We start from the raw sequence: 24,055 nt of genomic DNA, 5'->3' as shown, positions 1-24,055 counted from the left end.
GAATTGGCAAGCGTGCTGGACGGGAGGGAGGTGGAGTGGATTGGGGCTGAATCTGTTGCGCTCGCGCCCGGCTGCGTGTCACAGCTGCCAAACTCAATTGCTTTTCTGTCCACAATGTACCTTGTATCGTTGGCCATGGGCCAGCGTCTTGGGGTCTGCGTGACAGAGCATCAGCTAAAAAGTTTTTCTTGCCTGGTATGAATTTAAGGGCGAAATCAAAGCGACTGAAAAATTCAGCCCAGCGAAGTTGTTTAGGGCTGAGTTTGCGACTGGTGCTTAATGCTTCCAAGTTTTTATGGTCAGTCCACACCTCAAAGGGGTTGGAAGCTCCTTCCAATAAGTGTCGCCAGGTTTCCAAAGCTGTTTTTACAGCAAAAGTCTCTTTTTCCCAAACATGCCAGCGTCTCTCCGTTTCAGTGAACTTGCGAGAGAGATAGGCACAGGGCTTTAAAGTGTTAGAGTTATCAGACTGGAACAGTAGTGCCCCAACGGAGAAATCAGAGGCATTCACTTGCACTATGAAAGGCTTAGTGGGGTCAGGATGCTGCAAAATTGGTTCGGTGGTGAAGATTTGTTTGAGCGCCTCAAATGCCTGTTGGCAAGTGGGAGTCCATTTAAGGAGCGCTCCTGGGTTTTTTGAATGGCGCGTATCGCCCTGCGCTTTGGTTTTTAGCAGTTCAGTGAGGGGGAGGGCAATTTCTGCGAAATTTTGGGCAAATGCCCTGTAGAAATTTGCGAATCCCAGGAAACTTTGTAATTGCCTCCTGGTGCGGGGAGGCTCCCATGCCAAAATTGCTTCAACCTTGGTAGGGTCCATCTCAATACCCCTTGCAGAAATTCTATATCCCAAATAGTCTATTTGTGATTGATGGAAAGCACACTTGGATAATTTGGCATACAACTCAGCTTTTCTCAATTTAGTAAGCACTTGACGCACCAAGTGAATATGTTCTGACATGGTTTCAGTATAAATCAATACATCATCCAAATACACCAGTACTCCTTTAAACAGGTGGTCATGCAAGACCTCATTGATAAGTTGCATAAAAACCCCAGGTGCCCCAGACAGACCAAAAGGCAAGACTTTGTATTGGAAGGCTCCCAGAGGACAGTTAAAAGCTGTTTTCCACTCATCCCCTTCCCTTATGCGAATGCGAAAATAGGCTTCCCTTAGATCCAATTTTGAGAAGATTTTGCCTTTGGCCAGATGTGATAACATGTCTTTGATAAGGGGCAAAGGATATTTATTTAATATTGATACTGCATTGAGCCCGCGGAAATCTGTACATAGTCTCAAAGAACCATCCTTTTTTGGTCTAAAGAGAACAGGTGCCCCCACCCGGGAGTTTGCAGGCTCAATGAAACCCCTATCTAGGTTTTTGTCAATGAATTCCCTCAGCGTAGCTAGTTCTTTAGGAGACATGGGGTAGATTTTTGGGGAAGGTAATTTCACATTGGGGAGGAACTCAATGGCACAGTCTGTTTTTCGGTGAGGTGGCAATCAATCTGCCTCCTTCTCCCCAATCACATCAGCCAGATCCTGGTATTGGTTAGGCAGTCCTTCCAGAGGCTGAAGTGTTTGTACAGTAGTGTTAGCCACCCGTCCTCCCTCCATGTCCTCTAACAGATCCTTTTCAGGTACTTTATAAAATCCATCAGCAAACGTTACAGTTCTATGCAGCCAGTTGATAAAAGGGTTTTGTTGTACAAACCAAGGCATTCCTAAAATAACCAAAGGCCCCCCCACTGGAGCTATGACAAAAGGTAATTTCTCCCAATGGGAGCCCATCTGTAAAGCAACCAGTCCCGTGGAGTGAGTGACTGCCTTCCCCCCCGCCATAGTTCCATCCAATTGTGTGAAGGTCATTGGCCGTGGCAAAGGGAACGTGGGCAGTTCCAGGGCAGCTACAACATCAGGGTGCATAAGTGAATGAGAACACCCCGAGTCTAGCATGGCCCAGACTTCCACAGTTTTGGTTCTAGATCCCAATTTCACTTTGACAGTCAGTGTAGGAAAATTCCCACTCACCGAATCGTGGTCGCACCCGGTTTCTTCCACCTGCCCAACGGCGCCCTTCAGGGCAGGTGGTAGCCTTTTCCCGCCGGCTGGTCGAACTGTAATTCCTCTTCCTCTTCCCCAAATGGAAGTTCTGGAGGGTCGAGTTCAGCGATGGCAGCCTTCATTTTGCACGGCAGAGCGGGCGACTTTCCTGACGTTTTCGCTGGGCGTTCCTCTGGTCGGCGTCTTGGGCACAAAGTGGCACGATGTCCATCCTTTCCGCATCTCAGGCACTGACCCTTCGCAAAACGTCGTTCTCTTTCTTCTTCCCAAGTTTTTGGTTTAGGGCGGCTCGGAAATCCAGTAGCACGAGCCCCCTTTGCGACTCGGGTTTGTCTCAGTTCTTTGCTATGGGCATACATTTGTAGAGCGTTTTCTGCGCTGCCCGCCAACTGAATCCATCCGTATAACATTTTAGGATCGTCTCTTCCCAGAGCCCAATGGAGGATTTCCGGCTCCAGCCCTTGTTTGAACATTTCTACTAAAGTTGACTGGGACCAATCTTCCACTTTTCCCGACAAGGCTTTAAATTCCAGAGTTCAGTTGGCAACAGAGAGGGTTCCTTGATAAAGTTTTCTCAGGGCATTTTTTGCTGTCTCTTGAGCCAAAGGGTCTTCAAAGTGTTGTTTGAGTGACCACAGAAACTCATCAAAGTCCTCTAACTCCGTTGCCTCTGCTTGGCATAGCTGTACATACCAATCAGCTGCCCTCCCTTTCAGCTTGTTGGCAATAAAATTGATTTTGCCCTGTTCCGAACGAAAACTTCGCCCCCAATCCTCCATATAATGCCTGGCATTTGTAATGAAGAAGGAAAGCGTGGCAGGGTCCCCATCAAACTTCACCCCAAATGGTGGGAAGGTTCTTACCGGTTCCACTGGCTGTGGTGGCTCCGTAAACGTCAACGCACATCGAGCCCCCAGTGGTGGCCGATCTCTGGGTACTCTCAACTCTCTTCCCCCCAATTGTCGGGAAGCTCGAGTCTTGCTCCTTCCCCTGGGTGGCAGGGACCTGTCTCTCGGGTAAGCCAGCTGGGAAGGATCTTCTTCCCAATCTTCTTGAAGTGACCCCGAGCCCTTGGGGATATCCTTTAAGATGGTCACTATCATATCCATTTTGTCCTCGATTGCTTTAATACGAGCAGGAGTGACAGGCTCTTCTACGGGTCTGTTGGTCACCACCACCCTTGGTGATAAGGGGATTTCGTGCTCCCAGGATGGTTGTGGAGATCCCCTCCCCGGTGCTACTTCCCCTACGGATTGGGGTTCACTCCTGATGGTGTCCTGCATTGCCAACAACAACTCATCCAATTGAGCTTCCCGCTTTTCTCGACATGCTGCCCTTTGCGCTCTCAAAGTTAGAGCTGGCCGGGTCCTCATCGAATCCGGCTCTTCCTCGCTCCCCTCACTCATGCGAAGTTGCTGTTCGATCATCGCTAGCGCTCCTCTTCACCCAAAGTTTGGATGGGGCTAGCGGAAGATGAATTAAATGATTCTCAGCTTTATGTAATGGTTGCCTAATCCCACATACTCAGTCTCACAAGCTCGGGCTTAAAGATAACTGATTTATTAAAGGAATAGTATGCAAATACAGAGGAAGCTGAGAATGAGCAAAAGCGCGCCAAATACAAACTTAAAAGCCTTGCCTTCAATCCAGTCCCGCCCCGAATACTTGTCAGCCACCACCCCCTCCCAGGTGCCAGCAACCGTTACACACGCCCGGGAAAGTAACCTTGAATAGGAGTGCAAACCCAAACATACATTCCAATGTTGCAAAACAAGGAGGAGAGCATGAATGGAAAATACCAGCAAAGAGCAAGCTGAATATACACGGAGAAAGGGTGTGACATGTGAAACGTTACGATGTGAACAAAACATTGAAACGGGGAACATGACAGCTGGGGAATTGGACTCGTACATTTGGACGTACCAGTCCGCCGCCCTGTCTTGCAACTTGATCACCACGGCTGCGATTTTGTCCGCTTCAGAGTCAAAGGAGTTCGTGACGTTCGTGACGAAAAAAGACAGCTTCGTGGGGTTCCCGTCGAAGGAAATGGGGAAGTCCTTTGGGGCCCTGGTGTTCGGTGGGTCCCCTCTCCTCGCGTCCCGTCCCGTGGCTTCTTCCGCTGGGGAAGCTTGCCTGTTAACATTTGGCCCATGGGGGTGCCAAGACCCGCTCGGGGTTTGAATAGGGGTGGGTACCTGCGCAGGTATGGTCATGTAAGGCATGGAGGACATCAACAACTGCAGCATGGTCCCGAGGTCCCTTAGTTGGGCTTCCATGGCCGTGAGTCTGGCTTGCGTTTCTCGGTCCGAGGCCCGCGCCGCAGCTGTGATCAGACCGGTCGGCGTCTCCACATAGTTGGGCCACCGATGGGGGTCAGGCGTTTCCGTCTGCTGGTCAGCTTCCTCGACTTGGGAGCGAAATGGCTGGTTTGTCCCTCCATCCTCCACCGCGTTCCTTGCAGTTGGGCTGAAGCTCCACGCCTGTGGCTGGGGTGCAGTGTGGGGCGGGGAGGTCTCCGTGCGTCTCGGGAGGTATGTTGCTCCCTCCCGTGGTCGGGTCGCCTCCGCCTCCCTCCGGGGGTGGGACGGAGGCTCGGGATGGGCCGGGAGGGTGTCCGTGGCTCCTGGGAGTCGTGTTGCCTCCGGCCGCTGTCGGTTCTCCTCCGCCTCTCGCCGTATGACTCGCCCGTCCTGGTTGCGGCGCGTCTGCTCCATCGCTCTCCGCTCGTGTTCTTCTTGCCATCTGGTCCTCCCACGGCCCGTTCTTGTCTGGTGGGGCTTGGCGAGGCTGAGTTTAGGACTCTCAGCTTTATGTCATGCGCTGCCTACTACTGAGTAAGACACAGACACTAATTTAGGGAAAATCAGGTTCTGGTTTATTTCAGCATAGTGCATAGCTAGAAAAAGCTGAGAGTGAAGGGAGCGCGCCGGTACGGGATTTAAATAGCCCGCACCGGTCAGTGCCCCCCCCCCCACCTTGGGTGGTGTCATCCCCCCAAGTCCTGTATGCTTCGTTGCCGGTAGGTGAGGGGTCGCGGGGCCCCTGCTGGTGCCCCGGGCTTCTCTCGTAATCTCCTTCTTCCTCCGGCCAGTGATTACTTTCAGCTGGGCGATATCCTTTGCGTTCCTGCTGACAGCTCCAGGCGTGCCTCGTGTTCCGCCCTGTCTTTGTCGTTCTTTCTTCCCCCTTTGTGTTCTAATGGCTGGTTCATCTGGCTGGGGTCGTCCCCTTCTCCTCGGGGTCTGTGTCTGTTGTTGTGCGTCGCTTTGCTTATCTTTTAATCCCTTGCTCTTGTTTCCGTGGTATTGTTATGTGTGCCATTGTGCTGACGCATTCAGCTCAACGCTGCTCATGACACCATCTCACATTTATTTATTTACTTGCTTGCTTGCTTACTTACAGGACTTCTACGGCCTCCTATCTCACAAGGATTCTAGGCAGCTTACAATAAAATAGATAAATACAAAGCATAAGAAATATAAGAAATAAAACACATAGCAGCAGGGCACCATCCAACCAATCAAGCACACCAACTCATTCCCACGGGTGCTGCACTCTTCTCCAGCTTCACTTTCTGGACACGTCCCACCAGGAAAGTCCAGAACCACTGCAGAACTGGCCAGGAAGCTGCCTGGGGTTCTGCATCTGTGCATCGGTTGTACCTGAGATGTTCACCACCATGCTTTGCTCCAGCTACACCTCTGCATAGGGAGCAATTCGCACATTTTTCAGCATGGCACCAGTCTTGCTAGCAGCCTGGTTGCTCTATTTTGCACCACTGAAGCTTCCAGACGCTCTTCAGGGCAGCCTCACAGAGAGTTCATTGCGATAGTCAATCTATATTCCGTTTCAACAAGGCATGGGTAATGAGCAGATCCAGCTGGATCAGGGACAGGCATAGTTTATGTAATAGGCCTAATTGTGCAACCCTAAATGGATCAGTACAACCAGAGATATGTCAGTATACCATCAGAAGATGAGACCCCCAGGTCGGAAGATGGTCAAAATGCTACTGGGGAGGAACAGAGGATGAGTTCAGCTAGCCCCAGACGTGATGACACAGCTAGCTCAAAGCCGAAAGGACGGCTAGCGGCCGACGGTGCTGGTGGTGAACGGCGAATCCGATGTTCTAAGGATCAACACACCATTGGAACCTGGAATGTAAGGTCTATGATGTGGCAAATTGGATGTGGTTATTGGTGAGATGTCAAGATTCAAGATAGACATTTTGGGCGTCAGTGAACTGAAATGGACTGGAATGGGCCACTTCACATCAAATGACCACCAAATCTACTACTGTGGACAAGAGGACCACAGAAGAAATGGAGTAGCCTTCATAATTAATAGTAATGTGGCTAAAGCAGTGCTTGGATACAATCCAAAAAATGACAGAATGATCTCAATTCAAATTCAGGGCAAGCCATCTAACATCACAGTGATCCAAATATACGCCCCAACCACAGATGCTGAAGAAGCTGAAGTAGAGCAGTTCTATGAGGATCTGCAGCACCTACTGGACAACACGCCTAAAAGAGATGTTATTTTCATCACAGGAAACTGGAATGCTAAGGTGGGCAGTCAAATGACACCTGGAATTACAGGTAAGCATGGCCTGGGAGAACAAAACGAAGCAGGACATAGGCTGATAGAATTTTGCCAGGACAACTCAATGTGAATAACAAACACTCTCTTCCAGCAACCTAAGAGACGGCTTTATACATGGACTTCACCAGATGGACAACACCGCAACCAGATTGACTACGTCCTTTGCAGCCAAAGGTGGTGGACATCTATACAGTTGGTAAAAACAAGACCTGGAGCAGACTGTAGTTCAGATCACGAACTTCTTGCACAATTTAGGATCAGACTAAAGAGATTAGGGAAGACCCACAGATCAGCTAGATATGAGCTCACTAATATTCCTAAGGAATATGCAGTGGAAGTGAAGAATAAATTTAAGGGACTGGACTTAGTAGATAGGGTCCCGGAAGAACTCTGGACAGAAGTTCGCAACAGTGTTCAGGAGGCAGCAACAAAATACATCCCAAAGAAAGAGAAAACCAAGAAGGCAAAATGGCTGTCTGCTGAGACACTAGAAGTAGCCCAAGAAAGAAGGAAAGCAAAAGGCAACAGTGATAGGGGGAGATATGCCCAATTAAATGCAAAATTCCAGAGGTTAGCCAGAAGAGATAAGGAATTATTTTTAAACAAGCAATGCACGGAAGTGGAAGAAGACAATAGAATAGGAAGGACAAGAGACCTCTTCCAGAAAATTAGACACATTGGAGGTAAATTCCAGGCAAAAATGGGTATGATCAAAAACAAAGATGGCAAGGACCTAAGAAGAAGAAGAGATCAAGAAAAGGTGGCAAGAATATACGGAAGATCTGTACAGGAAGGATAACAATATCGGGGATAGCTTTGACGGTGTGGTCAGTGAGCTAGAGCCAGACATCCTGAAGAGTGAGGTTGAATGGGCCTTAAGAAGCATAACAAGGCAGCAGGAGACGACGGCATCCCAGCTGAACTGTTCAAAATCTTGCAAGATGATGCTGTCAAGGTAATGCATGCTTGTTTATTCATTCAGTCGCTTCCGACTCTTTGTGACTTCATGGACCAGCCCACGCCAGAGCTTCCTGTCGGTCGTCAACACCCCCAGCTCCCCCAGGGACGGGTCCGTCATCTCTAGAATATCATCCATCCATCTTGCCCTTGGTCGGCCCCTCTTCCTTTTGCCTTCCACTCTTCCTAGCATCAGCATCTTCTCCAGGGTGTCCTGTCTTCTCATTGTGTGGCCAAAGTATTTCAGTTTTGCCTTGAATATCATTCCCTCAAGTGAGCAGTCTGGCTTTATTTCCTGGAGGATGGACTGGTTTGATCTTCTTGCAGTCCAAGGCACTCTCAGAATTTTCCTCCAACACCACAGTTCCAAAGCATCGATCTTCCTTCTCTCAGCCTTCCTTATGGTCCAGCTCTCGCAGCCATATGTTACTACAGGGAACACCATTGCTTTAACTATGCGGGCCTTTGTTGTCAGTGTGATGTCTTTGCTCTTGACTATTTAATTGAGATTTGTCATTGCTCTTCTCCCAAGGATTAAGCGTCTTCTGATTTCCTGACTGCAGTCAGCATCCGCAGTAATCTTTGCACCTAGGAATACAAAGTCTTTCACTGCTTCTACATTTTCTCCCTCTATTTGCCAGTTATCAATCAAGCTGGTTGCCATAATCTTGGTTTTTTTGAGGTTTAGCTGCAAACCAGCTTTTGCACTTCCTTCTTTCACCTTCATCATAAGGCTCCTCAGTTCCTCTTCGCTTTCAGTGGTATCATCTGCATATCTGAGATTGTTAATGTTTCTTCCAGAGATTTTAACTCCAGCCTTGGATTCCTCAAACCCAGCATGTCGCATGATGTGTTCTGCGTACAAGTTGAATAGGTAGGGTGAGAGGATACATTCTGAGAGTGCCTTGGACTGCAAGAAGATCCAACCAGTCCATCCTCCAGGAAATAAAGCCAGACTGCTCACTTGAGGGAATGATATTAAAGGCAAAACTGAAATACTTTGGCCACATAATGAGAAGACAGGACACCCTGGAGAAGATGCTGATGCTAGGGAGAGTGGAAGGCAAAAGGAAGAGGGGCCGACCAAGGGTGAGGTGGATGGATGATATTCTGGAGGTGACGGACTCATCCCTGGGGGAGCTGGGGGTGTTGACGACCGACAGGAAGCTCTGGCGTGGGCTGGTCCATGAAGTCACGAAGAGTCGGAAGCGACTAAACAAATAAACAACAACAACACATTCTTTCTGGTTCAAACTATAAAGAAATCTTTTTTTTCCTTTTCATCATCACATGCCAATGAGTCTCTTCAAGGAGGTCTGGTTTCCTTTTTCACATTTTGACTGTTTTACTTAGAACAGAAATTCTATTTTATTTTTCTCTGAGGCATTTCTTTTCCTTCATAATCTCAAGCTATTTGGGCTGCCTCAAATTCTTCAGCCTCCTCTTCAGTTATTCATATTTTTTAGAAGACGTTCTACTCCTCCTTGACAGACATATTTTTACTCCTAGGTTATGTTCTGTGAGGGAAGAAACTCAATTACCCATTTCTCCAGTGTAATTCCACTCCATCAGATGGATCCTGCACAATGTTTTTAAAAACGGAAAGGTTAAAAAATGTATTTGTTGACTTTAATGTTCCCATGATTTTCGATAAAACAATGCTTATTTATAAACCATGAAATCCCACTATTCTTTGTAAATCAGATTCACTATTTTGGCAGTATCTTATTCTGGCCATCAAATACGTGGAGCAAATCTAGATTTGGAGAGAATTCAATCTTTGCTTTAATTTTTAATGATGTTGCCTTAATGGTCTTGCAAACATCTGAAACTCCATTGCTTCCTTTAATTCTTTAGTTTTCTCCTTCACAGTATTTCTCTTTGGCAGTGTTCATACAAGCACTAGGCTCTGGGCTGATCAACCATGGTTTCCCAAGGAGGGGCTGATTTTGCTGAATGGTTGATCCAGTGCTGGCACAGACACCTGGGCCGAAAGAGGTGCCCTTTTCTTGCATGGCGTGGAAGCCCCCCAGAAGAGGAAGGGGTGGCCTAGGGGCTGTCTTCCAGCTGATGGATTGCTGGGAGCGATGGTTAGTGGCCTCCCCCCACAAGGAGCCTTTGGGGCTCTCTCCACCCTCGTCCCAGACTGAGGCTCTTGGTTTTGCAAAAAAAAAGAAAGGGTAAAAGCTTTGAGGGCAGAGAGGCTGTTTGGAGCAATCTCTGCTCAGTCCCCCTCTCTCCATAGCCTGCTTTTCCCCCACAAGAGTGCTTTCCTCCCGCTCCCATCATCCTGGCCCCCTGGCAGAATGCATCCCTTCTCCCACCTCTTGCAAAGTTGCCTGCTCCTCCTGGCTGAGGAATTCTGGGAACTGAAGTCCATGCATTGAAGTTGCCAAGGCTGAGAAACACTGAGCTGAGGGGAAAAGGCCAAGCCAAGATAATGGAATAAGAATGAATAACCTATTAAATTTACAGGATGATGGGAATGGAAGCAATGAGTTCCACTGAAGCCCACTATTTCTTGCTCTGAACTTGCTCTGAACTGTCATCTATGGGCTGGGTTGGCAGAAGAAGCTTAAGCCGTAAACCATGGTTTACAAAGACTGTTCAGGCTGCTGGTCCCTCTTCTTCAAGTGGCTCAGCTCGCGTCCTTGATGGTGTTGCTTAGGGTTCCAAATTCACCCGGGAATCAGTTTCAACCCCGTCATTTCAAGTGGGGTGAACTGCTGGAAATGCCAGGTTGGGAGCCAGTTCGCGAAATAGCTACCGACTAGCACGGACTTTAGCTTTACTGTGGGGACCACAGCCTGGGTCTCATTTTTTTCCCATAAAGGGAAACACTTGAGTCGAAGCCGGTCTGTCAAGGACCATCTAGAAACACTCTGTATTCACCACATGTGTAGAAAAGGAAACCTCTGGAAACTGATAAACTTTAAGCCAGGACGGTATCCACAGCCTGGAAGAAAAGATGGTTTCCCTTCGTGGGAAGTCATTTTGGCTCTGAATGATCCACAACTGCCTAAAGAAATACTGCAGGGCCCTGAAAATGACCCAAATCCTCCCAGAAATAGCTGAGAGGGGCCCCAGAAGAGCACAGGAGGTCTGACAACAGAGGAAATTATTCATTCTGGTTCTGTGGCACTAGAAAAAAAGAGAAACTGGGTGCCTTGAGGAGCAAACGCAGCCTGGGGCTCAGAGATTTCACAGCCTGTCTGGGAAATGGCTTCATGCTCCTAATCTGGGAACGTTGCAAATATTAACTCTCCAAAAGAGTTTTCCTTCTTGCACAAACCAACACTTCTGAGGGCTTTTTGCCCTCGTGGGTCTTCTCCAAGGGAAGCTGGACCCAGATTAAAAAGGCAGCTTTAGTGGGGAGCCGCCAACGCTCCGGGCGGGGGAAAGATGGTGGCTGTGACACGAGGAGGCTAAAATCCCCCCCAAAGAGAATAAGTATTTCAAGAAAAGGGCCTTGAAGGGGGAAAAGGACTCCAAAAATGCAGTTGCAAGTGTTTTACCTCAGAAATTTCACAAGGAGGGGAAAAGGGGGATTTGCCGAAAGGGAATCAAGTTGGAAAGAGAAAATGGCAGCCAAGCTTTGGGGGTTCATTGAATGGATGGGAGGAGAAACATCCTACACAGGAAGAATGAAATATGGAATTAAAATGCCCCTCAAAAATTAGAGGGGAAGCATCTCTTGAGGATCAAAGCCAGTCTCAAACTGAAATCACGAAGGAGCAGAAAAACTCGGAATGATTTATTAAATGTGTATGCTACTCATCTTGTCTGCCTCCTGAAGAATCTGTATAACGACCAGGTAGCGACAGTAAGAACAGACCACGGAGCAACGGACTGGTTTAAGATTGGGAAAGGAGTACGGCAGGGCTGTATACTCTCACCCTACCTATTCAACTTGTATGCAGAACACATCATGCGACAAGCTGGCCTTGAGGAATCCAAGGCTGGAGTTAAAATCTCTGGAAGAAACATTAACAATCTCAGATATGCAGATGATACCACTTTGATGGCTGAAAGTGAAGAGGAACTGAGGAGCCTTATGATGAAGGTGAAAGAAGAAAGTGCAAAAGCTGGCTTGCAGCTAAACCTCAAAAAAACCAAGATTATGGCAACCAGCTTGATTGATAACTGGCAAATAGAGGGAGAAAATGTAGAAGCAGTGAAAGACTTTGTATTCCTAGGTGCAAAGATTACTGCAGATGCTGACTGCAGTCAGGAAATCAGAAGACGCTTAATCCTTGGGAGAAGAGCAATGACCAATCTCGATAAAATAGTTAAGAGCAGAGACATCACACTGACAACAAAGGTCCGCATAGTTAAAGCAATGGTGTTCCCTGTAGTAACATATGGCTGCGAGAGCTGGACCATAAGGAAGGCTGAGCGAAGGAAGATCGATGCTTTTGAACTGTGGTGTTGGAGGAAAATTCTGAGAGTGCCTTGGACTGCAAGAAGATCAAACCAGTCCATCCTCCAGGAAATAAAGCCAGACTGCTCACTTGAGGGAATGATATTAAAGGCAAAACTGAAATACTTTGGCCACATCATGAGAAGACAGGACACCCTGGAGAAGATGCTGATGCTAGGGAGAGTGGAAGGCAAAAGGAAGAGGGGCCGACCAAGGGCAAGATGGATGGATGATATTCTAGAGGTGACGGACTTGTCCCTGGGGGAGCTGGGGGTGTTGACGACCGACAGGAAGCTCTGGCGTGGGCTGGTCCACGAAGTCACGAAGAGTCGGAAGCGACTAAACGAATAAACAACAACATGCTACTCAACTCCCATGACTCTGGTTGGCGTATATAATTTATGATTAATAATGGTAACAATCACTTGTTAATGGAGCGGAAAAAGAGAAACTGCGAGAAGGAACACGTGAGATTTCGCGGACGTTGGAGCCGCCAAGAAGGCAGGAGGGTCAAAGAAAGGAGGAAAAGAGGAGGTGGCGAAAGAGAGTCGTTAAACAGGTCCTTTTTGGGCCGTTTTCCTCCATCAGGAAAACCTTATTACTGCTATTGAGGTTATTTATACTCCACCTCAGGGTGGGTCAGAGGCTGCCTCGCTGGCCTGAGGCGCAGGAGGAGTAGAATTGCCGGACACAAACACAAATCGAATTGTATTTTGGTCGGAGATGGAAAGGAAAGGAAAGGAAAGGAAAGGAAAGGAAAGGAAAAGGCTTTCGGGGCAAGGAGGAAGCGGCCGCCTGGCGTCGACGGTCGCCCAAGGCCGTTTCTTTTTGGCCATTTCCTGCGGAAAGGTCCTGGGAAGAAACGGAGCGGTGCGAAGAGCGAGGGTGCAAGAAGGGGCGGCAAAGCCAGATGCCCTGGAGGCGCCGCCATCTTCCTCAGCCGCTCAAGGCGCAGACGTGCACAAACACCGCGGGGTCTCTGAGAGCCGCTCCTTCCGGACGCGGCCGGGAAGCCATGGGGAAAGGTGGGGAAGGAAGGGCCGGGAGCTGCCTCCCTCCAGAAGGGATGCCAGGAGCGATGCTTCAGGGGGTCCCTGAGTGGGTCCTCTCAGCCTAAGCTGTCGTCGTCGTCAGCTGCCGTCGAGTCATTTACGACTCAGGGCGACCCCATGTGTAACAGAAGGAAACGCTGTTCGGTCTCGTGCCAAGTGCCCGGCTGTTCCAGGGTTTGCATCCATTGTTGTGGTGGTTGTATCAACCCATCGCGTTGAAGGGCTTCCTCTTTTCCACTGGAAGGGGAGAAAAGGGGAGGGAAGGGAGACAAAGTGCTCAGCCAGGGTCAGTCTCCTGAGTCCTGGGGGGAAGGGGAAGAGTCCAGGGTCCCATGCTCCTCGGCTGCTGCTTTCCATGCACGTGCCAGGCAGGGGGGAACGAAGAGCCCCGGACTGCCCATATTGGCCAGAAGGGAAAAGTCCAGGGTCGCCAGGAAGAAGGAGGGGACTTGGGGGACCTGCACCCCATTTCCTGCAAAAGGTCTCTGCCTGTGGGGAGAGGAGGTTTTGCGCTGCGAAGCTCAGTCAAGTTGTGCAGATTCTGCAGGAAGAGCAGTGCGGCTGGATCTGTGTGGCTGCATTCCCACAACACTGTGGATTTGGGTTCCTTGATCGACCTTCATTCTGAAGACCCTGCATTTCTTCCCCAGAACTACCTCCCTAATGCAGTCCCTGTCTTTTGTTCACAAACAGGTGCCCATTTAGACAACCTGACTTTTGGCCCGTGTGCGTGTTAGATTACAATTTCAATCTGTCATTCTCTAATTCTGCAAGTGTGGTTTCTTTAGGTCACAGATAGACAGCCTAGAAGCCTCCTGTGTCGCCTTGTTTGGAGACCAAAAACAAATATCTCACAAGCAAAGGCTGAATGGCCTTGGGAGACTTGTCCAGGACCTCTTCTTGCCGTTCAGGTACCGTGAATGAAAAGACTGGTGAAGATCTGGAAATTCATTGGCCTCATTGAGAGCTGGATTAGAGAATAGAGAGAAGATGGACGGACAATGCTCAGCAGGTGCAGAAGCTGGAAAAAGCCCTCTGGCGCCTCATTCCGGGAGCTGTGGGGAGAACTGGGCAAAAGTTGGGCAGACGTTCCCAGAGGATGAAGCCATCAGTTCGGAAATACTATGCTGGGAGTTCAGGAACGCCCTCTACCAGGGGGCCGAGGGGCCCCCAGAGATTTGCAGCCGCCTTCACCACCTTTGCCATCAATGGCTGCAGCCAGAAAGACGCACCAAGGCTCAGATGGTGGACCTGCTGCTCCCGGAGCGGTTCCTGGCCGTCCTGCCACCGGAGATGAAGCGCTGGATTCGGGACTGTGGAGCAGAGACCACCTCCCAGGCGGTGGCCCTCGCTGAAGGCTCCTGCTGAGCCAGGCAGAGGAGGAGCAGGAAGATGTGCAGGTGTGAGAATTTAATCTTGGCAGCCCTAAAGAGGAGTTTAATATAATACCTCTGAACTAATGAATGTCTGTAACAGTTTTCTGGAATTGATAATGAGAGGAGATGGTTAACTCAGTGTGGGCCGTGTGGTCCTCCAGGGGTCCATGTCTGGGAGGGCCAGATAAGCAGTGAGATGGGAAGGTCCTTTTTTTCCAGCTAACAGGAACTCTGAGGCTGGTCACAGGGGTAAGTGAGGCTCACATGTGGCCCCTGAACAAAAAAAGGTTGAGAACCCCTGGATTAACGTCCTTGGCAAATGGTTTCCTTGTTCCTTTCGGAGAGGCAGTTCCTCCATCCTCACCAGTGGGCATGGGGCACAGTGCTGTTTACAGCAGAGTAGATGCTCCTTTATTTCTTCCTTTGCTTTTCCTGGCACATCCGGTCCAGAGGCCCTTCCTGGAGCCCATCATCGAGCATCCTGAGGGAAGGAGGAATTCATCAGGTTGGTCACAGAAACTCATTTTCAGAGGGATGTCCCAGGCAGATACCTTACCAGGCAAGGGAAGGTCCTTCCAAATGGTGAGAAGTTTCGTAAAGTAATTCCTGCTATCTGTTCTTCTCTGGGTGATTTTGTTTATAACATGTCTACATATTGCATGCTTTATGCTTTTAAAAATCTACTCACAACACTTTTGTTCCCATATAGAGAATAGGAGGGCACCGTTGCTATTCATAGGACCGTCTTTTTCTGGTGGAGCTGAAAGAGCTTCTGAAGCTCAAGTTCAGGTAGGCCAAGAAACAGAGAGACAATGCAGGGAACATTTGGAGGCCTCCTGTTTTAATCTGGAGTTGAACGTATAATACTACTGTTCCTCAATGTGCACAAACAGCGGTTGTTAAAATTGGAGCCACCTTTTCCTTAATTTAGAAGATTTCCCATTGTGCTGGAATGCTCAAAACAGCTTAATTAATCAAATGGAACAATTATCATTTTTAAAGTATTTCAAAGCAGTGAAGAGAAATTAAAGCATATCAGATTTTAAAATTGATTGAAATAGATTTTGCCAGGTAGAAATCTTTCGCTTCGATTGGTAGAAATCTTTAAACTGGCATATTATGTTGTAAAGAGAAGAAAACAGTTCTTAATAGGCTATACAAGAATGTAACAGAAGTGCCATATGGAAACATTGCTAAATAATAGTAGTGCCTAAAGAGCTTGTAATCAAAGCACTTGAGAGTTCCAAAGGTAATTTGAATCAGTCAGCCTCTTAGCCTCCCTCCAGCCAATGGCTCAAACCATGAGCACCTTCCCTGGAATCTGAGGAAAAACCAACTGGCTGCATGCCATCTGCATATGGATGGCATGCCACCGAAATCCCTGGATGGGGTTTCCCGGCACTCTCCTTAAGGTGTTAAGTGGGCAGGACTGGTCCTTCAAGCGACACCAAAGGCCATTGGCTAACATAGACACACTTCCTTCTGTTACCATAAGAAAGAATTGGAGCCATTGATAGGTGGTCTGCCAATTGACCCAGAAGGATATTGCAACTGCTTTCGCTGAATGGCACTGTAAGTCCCATAGTACCAGGCAAGTTGATAAGACTTTTTGCAAAAGTTTCATCCATCAAAGGCTGTGGGCTTTGCTGATTGTCTCACATAGAATTCTGAGTCTTGTAGAAAATGCCCATTTTACAATCTTTGCTTTGGAGATTTATGAACATTATCTATCTATCTATCTATCTATCTATCTATCTATCTATCTATCTATCAATCACATTTTATCACCGCCCGTCTCCCCCACCTGGGGGGACTCTGGGTGGTTTACAATAAAACATAAAAATAACTTGCAAATCATTCCTAGGCCCCTCTCTTAATGGGTAAACCATTTTTTCTCTTTTAGGGTCTTGTATCTTTTGAGGAGGTGGTTGTGTCTTTCTCTGAGGAGGAGGGGGCTCAGCTGAATATCGACCAAAAGGCTCTGCATAGGGAGGTCATGCTGGAGAATTCCAGGAATGTGGAATCTCTGGGTAAGGGACCCTGCTCTGCCCTCAGATACTTAGAGCATTTCATAGCGCGTTTCGCCCAATGGGAAAGGCCTGGGGCTCGGCTCAGGGAGCCACGTGTAGGAGTTGGTCGCTGGAGAACCCACTGGCAAAAGGGCTTGCTTTTGCCAGCTTGCTTTTGCCAGTTTTGCGCAAAGGGCCTTCTTGGCACAAAGGGGCAGCCTGGACACACCTTATCAGCAGCAGGAGCAAGAAGATGGCAAGGTCAGCTGGGGCGGCGGAGCGCAGGGTGGCAGGGGCAACTGCGGCTGGGACTGGGCTGGGGCGGCTGGGGCTTCCCAGGGCATGGCAACAGCCCCAGAGCCATGCAGTTCTGGGGCTGCTTGCTGCCCCGCAAGGCGGGGTGCAGGGCGGCCAAAAGGGAAGGGATGGGTGGGGAGATAGGCAGGTGGGGGGAGTTGGAAGCAGTCCCTTACCTTACTGAGGCTCGGGGCTGGGAGGGGCCAAGCGCAGAATGGCTTGGATTGGGGTGGGTCCTCGGCTAACAGCCGGTGAAATTCACTTAACGACAGCAAGGGGAATTGCCTGGATTGCCATCGCTAAGGGATGTGGTCACATGACATCTCGCTTTATGACCGCATCACTTAGTGGCAGAAATGCCAGTCCCAATTGTGATTGTAAGTTGAGGACCAGCTGTTGTTGGAAATGATGGTTAGCAAATTAAATATAGTTAGCTGTCCATTCCCATTGTCTTTCTGGGCACTCCTAAATAATTTTTTAAACCTTCTTTCTTCTGATTGTTCATCACTTTCATCTTGATTCCTTCTGCGACTTGATTGGAATCCACGGGGAAAATAATTTCTTGTTGGTCTGGAAGTTTTTACGAATTTCATCATAGCCTTCACATTCACTTCCTACAGTTACAACGTAAACTCTTTTTCCTAGCCTTGAAACAATTTCTATTCCGTTTTTTTTCTCGAAGGAATAAATGGGTATAAGAATGAAAATGACAAGCAAGTATTACAGACAATCAAGTGTGAAGAAGGAAAAAGGATAATCATAGGTCAAATGGAAGCAATAAGGCAAGAAGGAAACACATCAAACTATGGAAGGAAGAAAAGCTCCATTTTTCAATTTGTTCCGGTTCAAGATGTCGATGTTCAACAAGGACACAAAGGAAAAAGAAGAAAATGCTTATGGAAAAATGTGAAAATTTTCCAAGATAATATAGATTTAAAGAAACATTACAGAACTCACACTAAAGGGCAACCATTTCAGTGCAGGGAGGATGAAAAAAGTTGCAATCCAACTTTCAAACTTTCTTTACGTGAGAGAGTAAAGATGGGAGAGAAACCATATACATGCGTGGAATGTGGAAAAAGCTTCAGCAAAAGCAGTTCCCTTGTTTCCCATAAAAGGATCCACATAGGGGAGAAGCCCTATAAATGCACGGAGTGTGGAAAGAACTTCCGTGAAAATGGGTCCCTTAATATACACAAAAGAATCCATACAGGGGAGAAACCATATGAATGTGTGGAATGCGGGAAAAGTTTCAGCAAAAGCAGTTCCCTTGTTTCCCATAAAAGGATCCACACAGGGGAGAAGCCCTATAAATGCCTGGAGTGTGGGAAGAACTTCCGTGAAAAAGGGTCCCTTAATATACACAAAAGAATCCATACAGGGGAGAAACCATATGAATGCACAGAGTGTGGAAAGAGCTTCAGGTGGAGCAGCTTGTTTACTTACCATAAAAGGATCCACACAGGGGAGAAGCCCTATAAATGCCTGGAGTGTGGGAAGAACTTCCGTGAAAAATTGTTCCTTGCTAGGCATCAAAGGATCCACTCAGGGGAGAAACCATATCAATGCAAGGAGTGTGGGAAGACCTTCACGTGTAATAGTCAGCTTACTTCCCATAAAAGTAGCCACACAGGTGACAAACCCTATCAATGCCTGGACTGTGGAAAGAGCTTCACTTGGAGCAGTCAGCTTACTTCCCACAAAAGGATCCATTCAGGCACAAAACCATATAAATGTTTGGAATGCGGGAAGCGTTTCACATATAACAGTTACCTTACTTCCCATAAAAATGTCCACACTGGAGAGAAGCCATATAAGTGCATGGAGTGCGGAAAGAGGTTCAGTAGCAGTAGGCAGCTTACTTCCCATACCAGTATCCACACAGGGGGGAAACCATATAAATGTATGGAGTGTGGAAAAAAATTCAGCAACAGCAGTTCCCTTTCTTTTCATAAAAGGATCTGCACAGGGGAGAAACCATACAAATGCTCGGAGTGTGGAAAGAGCTTCCGTGAAAATGGGACCCTTACTTCCCACAAAAGGATTCACACGGGGGAGAAACCGTATGCATGTCCTGAGTGTGGAAAGAGCTTCACGTGGATCAGCCAGCTCGCTTCTCATAAAAGTGTTCATACAGGAGAGAAGCCGTATCAATGCAGAGTGTGGGAAGAGCTTCAGCAGTAGCAGTTACTTTACTTCCCATAAAAAGATTCATTCTGGTGAGAATCCCTAAAAATATTAGATGGTTCCATCCAGCAGTATCCTACTTCCTGAAGTAGAAAAGGTACTTTTTCTGAATCCTAAATCCAATTAAAATCTGACCTTTGCTAAAGCTTGACAGGAACTGTTCGAAGATTTGATATGTTGAGGGGGAAAAACCGGTTCATACTTCTTTCTTTTTTTAATGGTGAGTTGATTTTTGAAATTTTTATCATTTTAAGATGCTGACCCTGGGCTATCAATAATGGGAAATCTTTTGGCTTAAGGTTTAAGTTTAAGGTGTTTGCAGTGTCCACCTTTGCTTCAAACATGGGAATTGCAATTTTAGGGATCTCAAATTCTTGGCCATGCCTAGTTATGAACACTGTCTTTAATCTTATGTGTTATTACAGCTTTGCACATGAGCTCCATTCTCCCTCATTTACTTAATCTTTCAGCTTGGCGTTAGCGCAAGAAGGGATGAATCTAAGTGCAGTTTGCAAATCACTGGGAGGAGCTGCACCTGATGAGTATATCCTTGATGCATTTCTTCTATGGGCCCAAATTCCCAGATCACTTCCTGCAATTTGATCTTCCCTTGTTCTGCCTAGGTTTCTTATAATTCTGTTTTTCCTTGCTTCTTACTACATAATATAACTATCACAGACAAAAAAACCCACTTCTCGGCCCTCATGAAGAGTCAGAAAGGCCCAGCTATTTTCTGAGGCTGTGTAGTACCCAGGCTTCATGAAACTGTATTAGAGGAAATGGAGAATGGATCGAGGTGATGTTGAATTAAAAGTGACAACTAAGCATGCTTATGCTTTAGATTTATAATGTTCCCTTTTCTTTGTCCCAAGTAAGGGGCACAGAGGAAAAGGAGAATTAAAACAAGTCAAGTCTTCTGATATCACAAGCAATCAAGCATGACCAGAGGAAAAAGACATAAGGAATTCAGCTGGAACCAAAATAAAAGACTAATGTGGTACAAAAATCCTCCAGCTCAATATGCTGCAGTCCAGGAGTTCTTCTTGACCGACAGGAATTCAGAAGAAAGGAACAAGGTGGGAACTGCTTCTTGTGTGGGGAAAAATCTCAGAAATAAATGAGACTCAAGTCCATGGTGTGGGACCAAGAATAGAGACTACCAATGTGGGTGAAGAAAGCAGGGAGCATTTTTTCATCAGAGGATTCCCTTACCTCCCATTACACCAGAAGAAACTGTGCCGGGAGGGGAATTCCTTCCCCACAACTCCCTTGTGAGGTGGAAGGGGACTGGCCCAAAGTCACTCAGCTGGTTTTTGTGGCCAAGGGAGGACTAGAACTCACAGGCCCAGCACCTTAGGCACTACACCACACCAGTAGGTTAGGAATTTCAGATTTTGGAAATGCATCAGGTCCAGATTGTAACGTCATAAAATACTTTAATCCTTCATGTAAATCAGGAGATGTTAGGAAAGACTGATTAACAATAAACTGGTCTAGAGCACTGATGTCCTGTTCATCTTCTCAGAAAAAAACAACAACAATCCACCCTGCAATTTCTAAATTAGAATTTTTCCTGAAATATAAATGTTTTGTGTGAGGAGTGCATTTTACAATTAAATTTGGGCAGAAAGAGAAACCATGTGCCTGCCAGAATACCGTGTGTGTGTGCGCACGTGTGCCTTCACTGCATTTCAAGAACAGAAGTCAAATGAAATGGAAGTCAAACTATAAAGCCAGGCAATACTGCCTCCTCCTGACCAGGGAAGGTTATCCGTTGGGGGACATAGTAGAAGCTGAAACGGAAGAGGCTGGAAAGATGTGGTTGGAGTGATACCTGCAGATTTTTAAAAAAGGCGTGTTGGAAAACCCTTATGAGCCTCCCAGTAACACTTACTTGTGGGCACAGAAAGGTCTTTACAAGAGGCGCTACTTTTGTCGTGGCTCAGAGGCCACTGGGAAGCGCAGGGAACGGTCGGGATGCTGCCTTCCCAGCTGGCTACCCCAGTAGAGGTGTCTCCATCCCACCGGAGTCCTTAGGAGTGATGCTTCAGGCGCTCCTCAAGGAACTTTTGGGCTTCTCACGGTCCTCAAAGAGTGCAGCTTTCTAGGAAACCCCCTTTGGGACTCCTGCCTTTGCACGAAGAGGGCAAGCTTTGGGGGCAGAGGGGCTCCTTTGGAGACACTTCTCCTTGGTTGGCATCTCATGCCCAGACCCTGCTTTTCCCCACAGTGCTCTTTCCTCCCGTTCCCCTCATCCGGGCCCATGGAAAAGGCACTTCTCCATCCCTTACAAAGTTACCCGTGTGTCTCATAGAAGCCGCTCAGGAGCTCCATCTGCAGGTGTGTTTGAATTGGCTGCCTCAATGTGGCAGCAGAGGACTGAGCCCGTGCTCCCCAATTGCTCCCTGGGATGGATGGATGGATGGATGGATGGATGGTTTGTTTGTTTGTTTGTTTGTTTATTTCCTGCCTTTATTATTTTTAGAAATCACTCAAGGCGGCGAACATACCTCATACTCCTTCCTCCTCCTGTTTTCCCCACAACAACAACCCTGTGAGGTGAGTTGGGCTGAGAGGGGGGGACTGGCCCAAGGTCGCCCAGCCGGCTTTCGTGCCGAAGGCGGGACCGGAACTCACAACCTCCTGAAATTCTGGTCTCTCTGGGACTCTGCTGTTGCTCACTGTAGCCCTTGAGCTTCAAGACCAGCAAGAAGCAGGCAACGCAGGACGGGATCTGCCTACCTGGCCCAGATGTCCAGGGGAAGAAAAGGATCTGAACTTGTGAGCAAGGAAATCAAGACTGTGCTGGCTGTGAGAGTTGCCAGCTCAGTGCTAACTGGAGCTTTTGATTAACTCTTTGAGGAATATAGTGATAGCTATCCGCCTGGCTGCAGACGAGGACGGGCACATGAGCCGTTGTGCTGGCCAAAGCCAAAGTCGGAAAGCAGAGCAACAAGGTCCCAAAGCCGCGGGCTGCATTCCAGTCTCCTCTGATAACAAGCCTGGAGTGGGGCAGGGGACCTTTCCGCATACATTAGGTGCATTCTGCTTGCGTGATATCTGGCTGAAAGAGCCACAAATATTTTACTGTCCTGGGCATGCCACAAATACGTAGAGGAGAAAAACGAACTGGCTCATACGTGTTGTGTTTTGTCTGACCGGTCCCAAGAACCTACAACGGCGGACTTGTGCAACTTTTGCTAGGCTGGAGATTGTACTTGTGGGACACCAAGGCCACGCAACAGAAAATCACTGCGGCCAGGACAAAATCTAAATTTGATCTCGTTGCATCACCGTTCAATCCAATTACATTTTAGTTAAATTCATTAAAGTTATATGAGTACTCCCCAGTCATCCGTTACGTGACCAGCTCTGCTCAGGTTTGGAAAGATGATAAACTCCAGTCCTTTCTCCCAAAACACTTTTTTTCCTGTTCTATTTGTTTGTTTATCAATCAATCAAATTTGTCACCGCCCTCTCCTCCGACCGGAGGGACTCTGGGCCGTTTACAATGCAGAATAAATACACAATAAAATTCTAATAAAATCCCATTAAAACTAAAACCAAAACAATTTCTTAACTACCCCAGCTCATAAACTCCTGATGGCTATGATCTCTTCAACCATCACGTAGGAGGGGCACTTCAAGGCACCAGCCAACCCCAAGTATGATTATTCTCCTCCCTGCCCCAAGCCCGGTGGCAGAGCCAGGTCTTCAACTTCCTCCGGAAGGCTAGGAGCGATGGGGCTAATCTGACCTCCGGGGGCAAGATGTTCCAAAGGGCGGGCACTACTGCCGAGAAGGCCCGCCTCCTGGACCCCACCAGATGGAATTCTCTTATCCACGGGGTCCGCAGCATGCCCTCTCTGTGTGAGCGGGTGGGACAGGCTGATGAAACGGGGAAGAGGCAGTCCCTCAGGTAACCCGGTCCCATGCCATGCAGGGCCTTAAAGGTGATAACCAACACCGTGAATTGGACCCGGAAGCAAAGTGGTATCCAATGCAGCTCGCGTAGCAAAGGTGTTATGAGCGCCCTTCTAGGGGCACCAAAAATGGCCCACGCGACCGCATTCTGGACCAGCTGAAGCTTCCGGATACTCTTCAAGGGTAGCCCCGTGTAGAGCGCATTGCAGTAGTCTATATGGGAGAAAGAACTTTTTATTGTAAAGAAAGACATTTACGCTGGTACTCATATGTCCCATTTGTGTCTCTTCTGCACAACTGCAGTACCCCTTTAACACAATACATTTTGCAAGGCCAAGTCCTGTAATATTCTGCCCACACTGTATTCTGTTAATATCGTCATTAGCCTGTTGGTACACGTGGATGCACACACAAAAGGGTTTGTAAGCGATACATGGTGGTGGTGTTTATTCATTCAGTCGCTTCTGACTCTTCGTGACTTCATGGACCAGCCCACGCCAGAGCTTCCTGTCGGTCGTCACCACCCCTAGCTCCCCAGGGACGAGTCCGTCACCTCTAGAATATCATCCATCCATCTTGCCCTCGGTCGGCCCCTCTTCCTCTTGCCCCCCACTGTTCCTGAGGGAGGGAGCAAAGGGCGGGGGGGGGGGTCCACCTGCACCAGGCCAGCCTCATCTCTGGGCATGACAGGCAGGAGTTGGGGGAGAGTCCCTCTCCCTCCCCTGTTCCCCTGCAAGTGGGATCCGGAGCGAATGCGGCCTCCTCCAGATCCATGGCCCTTGGTGGATCTTCTCTCCTGCGAAAGCCAGCCAGGTCTTGTGGCAAGGAATTCCACAGGCTCATGAGGATGGGCTTTCCAGAAGACTTCAAGCCCTCCTTGGATGGAGGGAGGAGAAACAGGGCTCAGGTCCCCCCCCCTGCATTAATGACCCACCCACTTATTTGAGGGGGCAGCTTAGGGACTGTGCCCCCCTGAGCCAAGGATGGAATGAGGGAAGGAGGGCAGAGATGCCAAGCAGGGGGACTGTCAAGTGGGGGTCTCTGCAGAGGGCAGTCTGAACAGCCAAGCTGTCATGAGTGGCGTGAGTAAGCGAGCCCAGCTGCATGAAAAAGAAGTCAAAATTCTCCCAGACATGAGGAAAAAGGTTTCAGTGCCTTCAGACAAG

The 24,055-nt window shown here is 48.1% G+C and overlaps 3 protein-coding genes across 3 annotated transcripts in view; 1 reads left to right on the top strand and 2 right to left on the bottom strand.

The window, feature by feature from the left end:
- LOC134491913 (zinc finger protein 595-like) overlaps nt 1–24,055 on the bottom strand; it is a 610,720-nt gene that overhangs the window by 351,133 nt on the left and 235,532 nt on the right. The gene's annotated exons all lie outside the window — the stretch shown is intronic.
- The window catches only part of LOC134488789 (uncharacterized), a 107,560-nt gene that overhangs the window by 52,258 nt on the left and 31,247 nt on the right, over nt 1–24,055 (bottom strand). The gene's annotated exons all lie outside the window — the stretch shown is intronic.
- Nucleotides 14,833–19,113, top strand: LOC134491948 (zinc finger protein 883-like). The gene is made up of 4 exons (XM_063296039.1): nt 14,833–15,041; nt 15,192–15,261; nt 16,376–16,502; nt 17,461–19,113. The coding sequence occupies exons 1-4, from the start codon at nt 14,845–14,847 to the stop codon at nt 18,960–18,962; spliced, it is 1,896 nt and encodes a 631-aa protein (XP_063152109.1). The 5' UTR covers nt 14,833–14,844; the 3' UTR covers nt 18,963–19,113.

This window comes from Candoia aspera, chromosome 2 (genome assembly GCF_035149785.1).
Source record: "Candoia aspera isolate rCanAsp1 chromosome 2, rCanAsp1.hap2, whole genome shotgun sequence".
NCBI lineage: Eukaryota > Metazoa > Chordata > Lepidosauria > Squamata > Boidae > Candoia > Candoia aspera.
This window is presented reverse-complemented; position numbering and strand designations above follow the sequence as displayed.

Excerpts from the sequence above, each read along its gene's own strand:
- LOC134491948 (XM_063296039.1), top strand. The coding sequence starts at position 14,845 with ATGGGGCACAGTGCTGTTTACAGCAGAGTAGATGCTCCTTTATTTCTT. Across the intron at positions 15,262-16,375 it reads CTTCTGAAGCTCAAGTTCAG|GGTCTTGTATCTTTTGAGGA; the intron begins GTAGGCCAAGAA and ends TTTCTCTTTTAG. Across the intron at positions 16,503-17,460 it reads CAGGAATGTGGAATCTCTGG|GAATAAATGGGTATAAGAAT; the intron begins GTAAGGGACCCT and ends TTTTTCTCGAAG.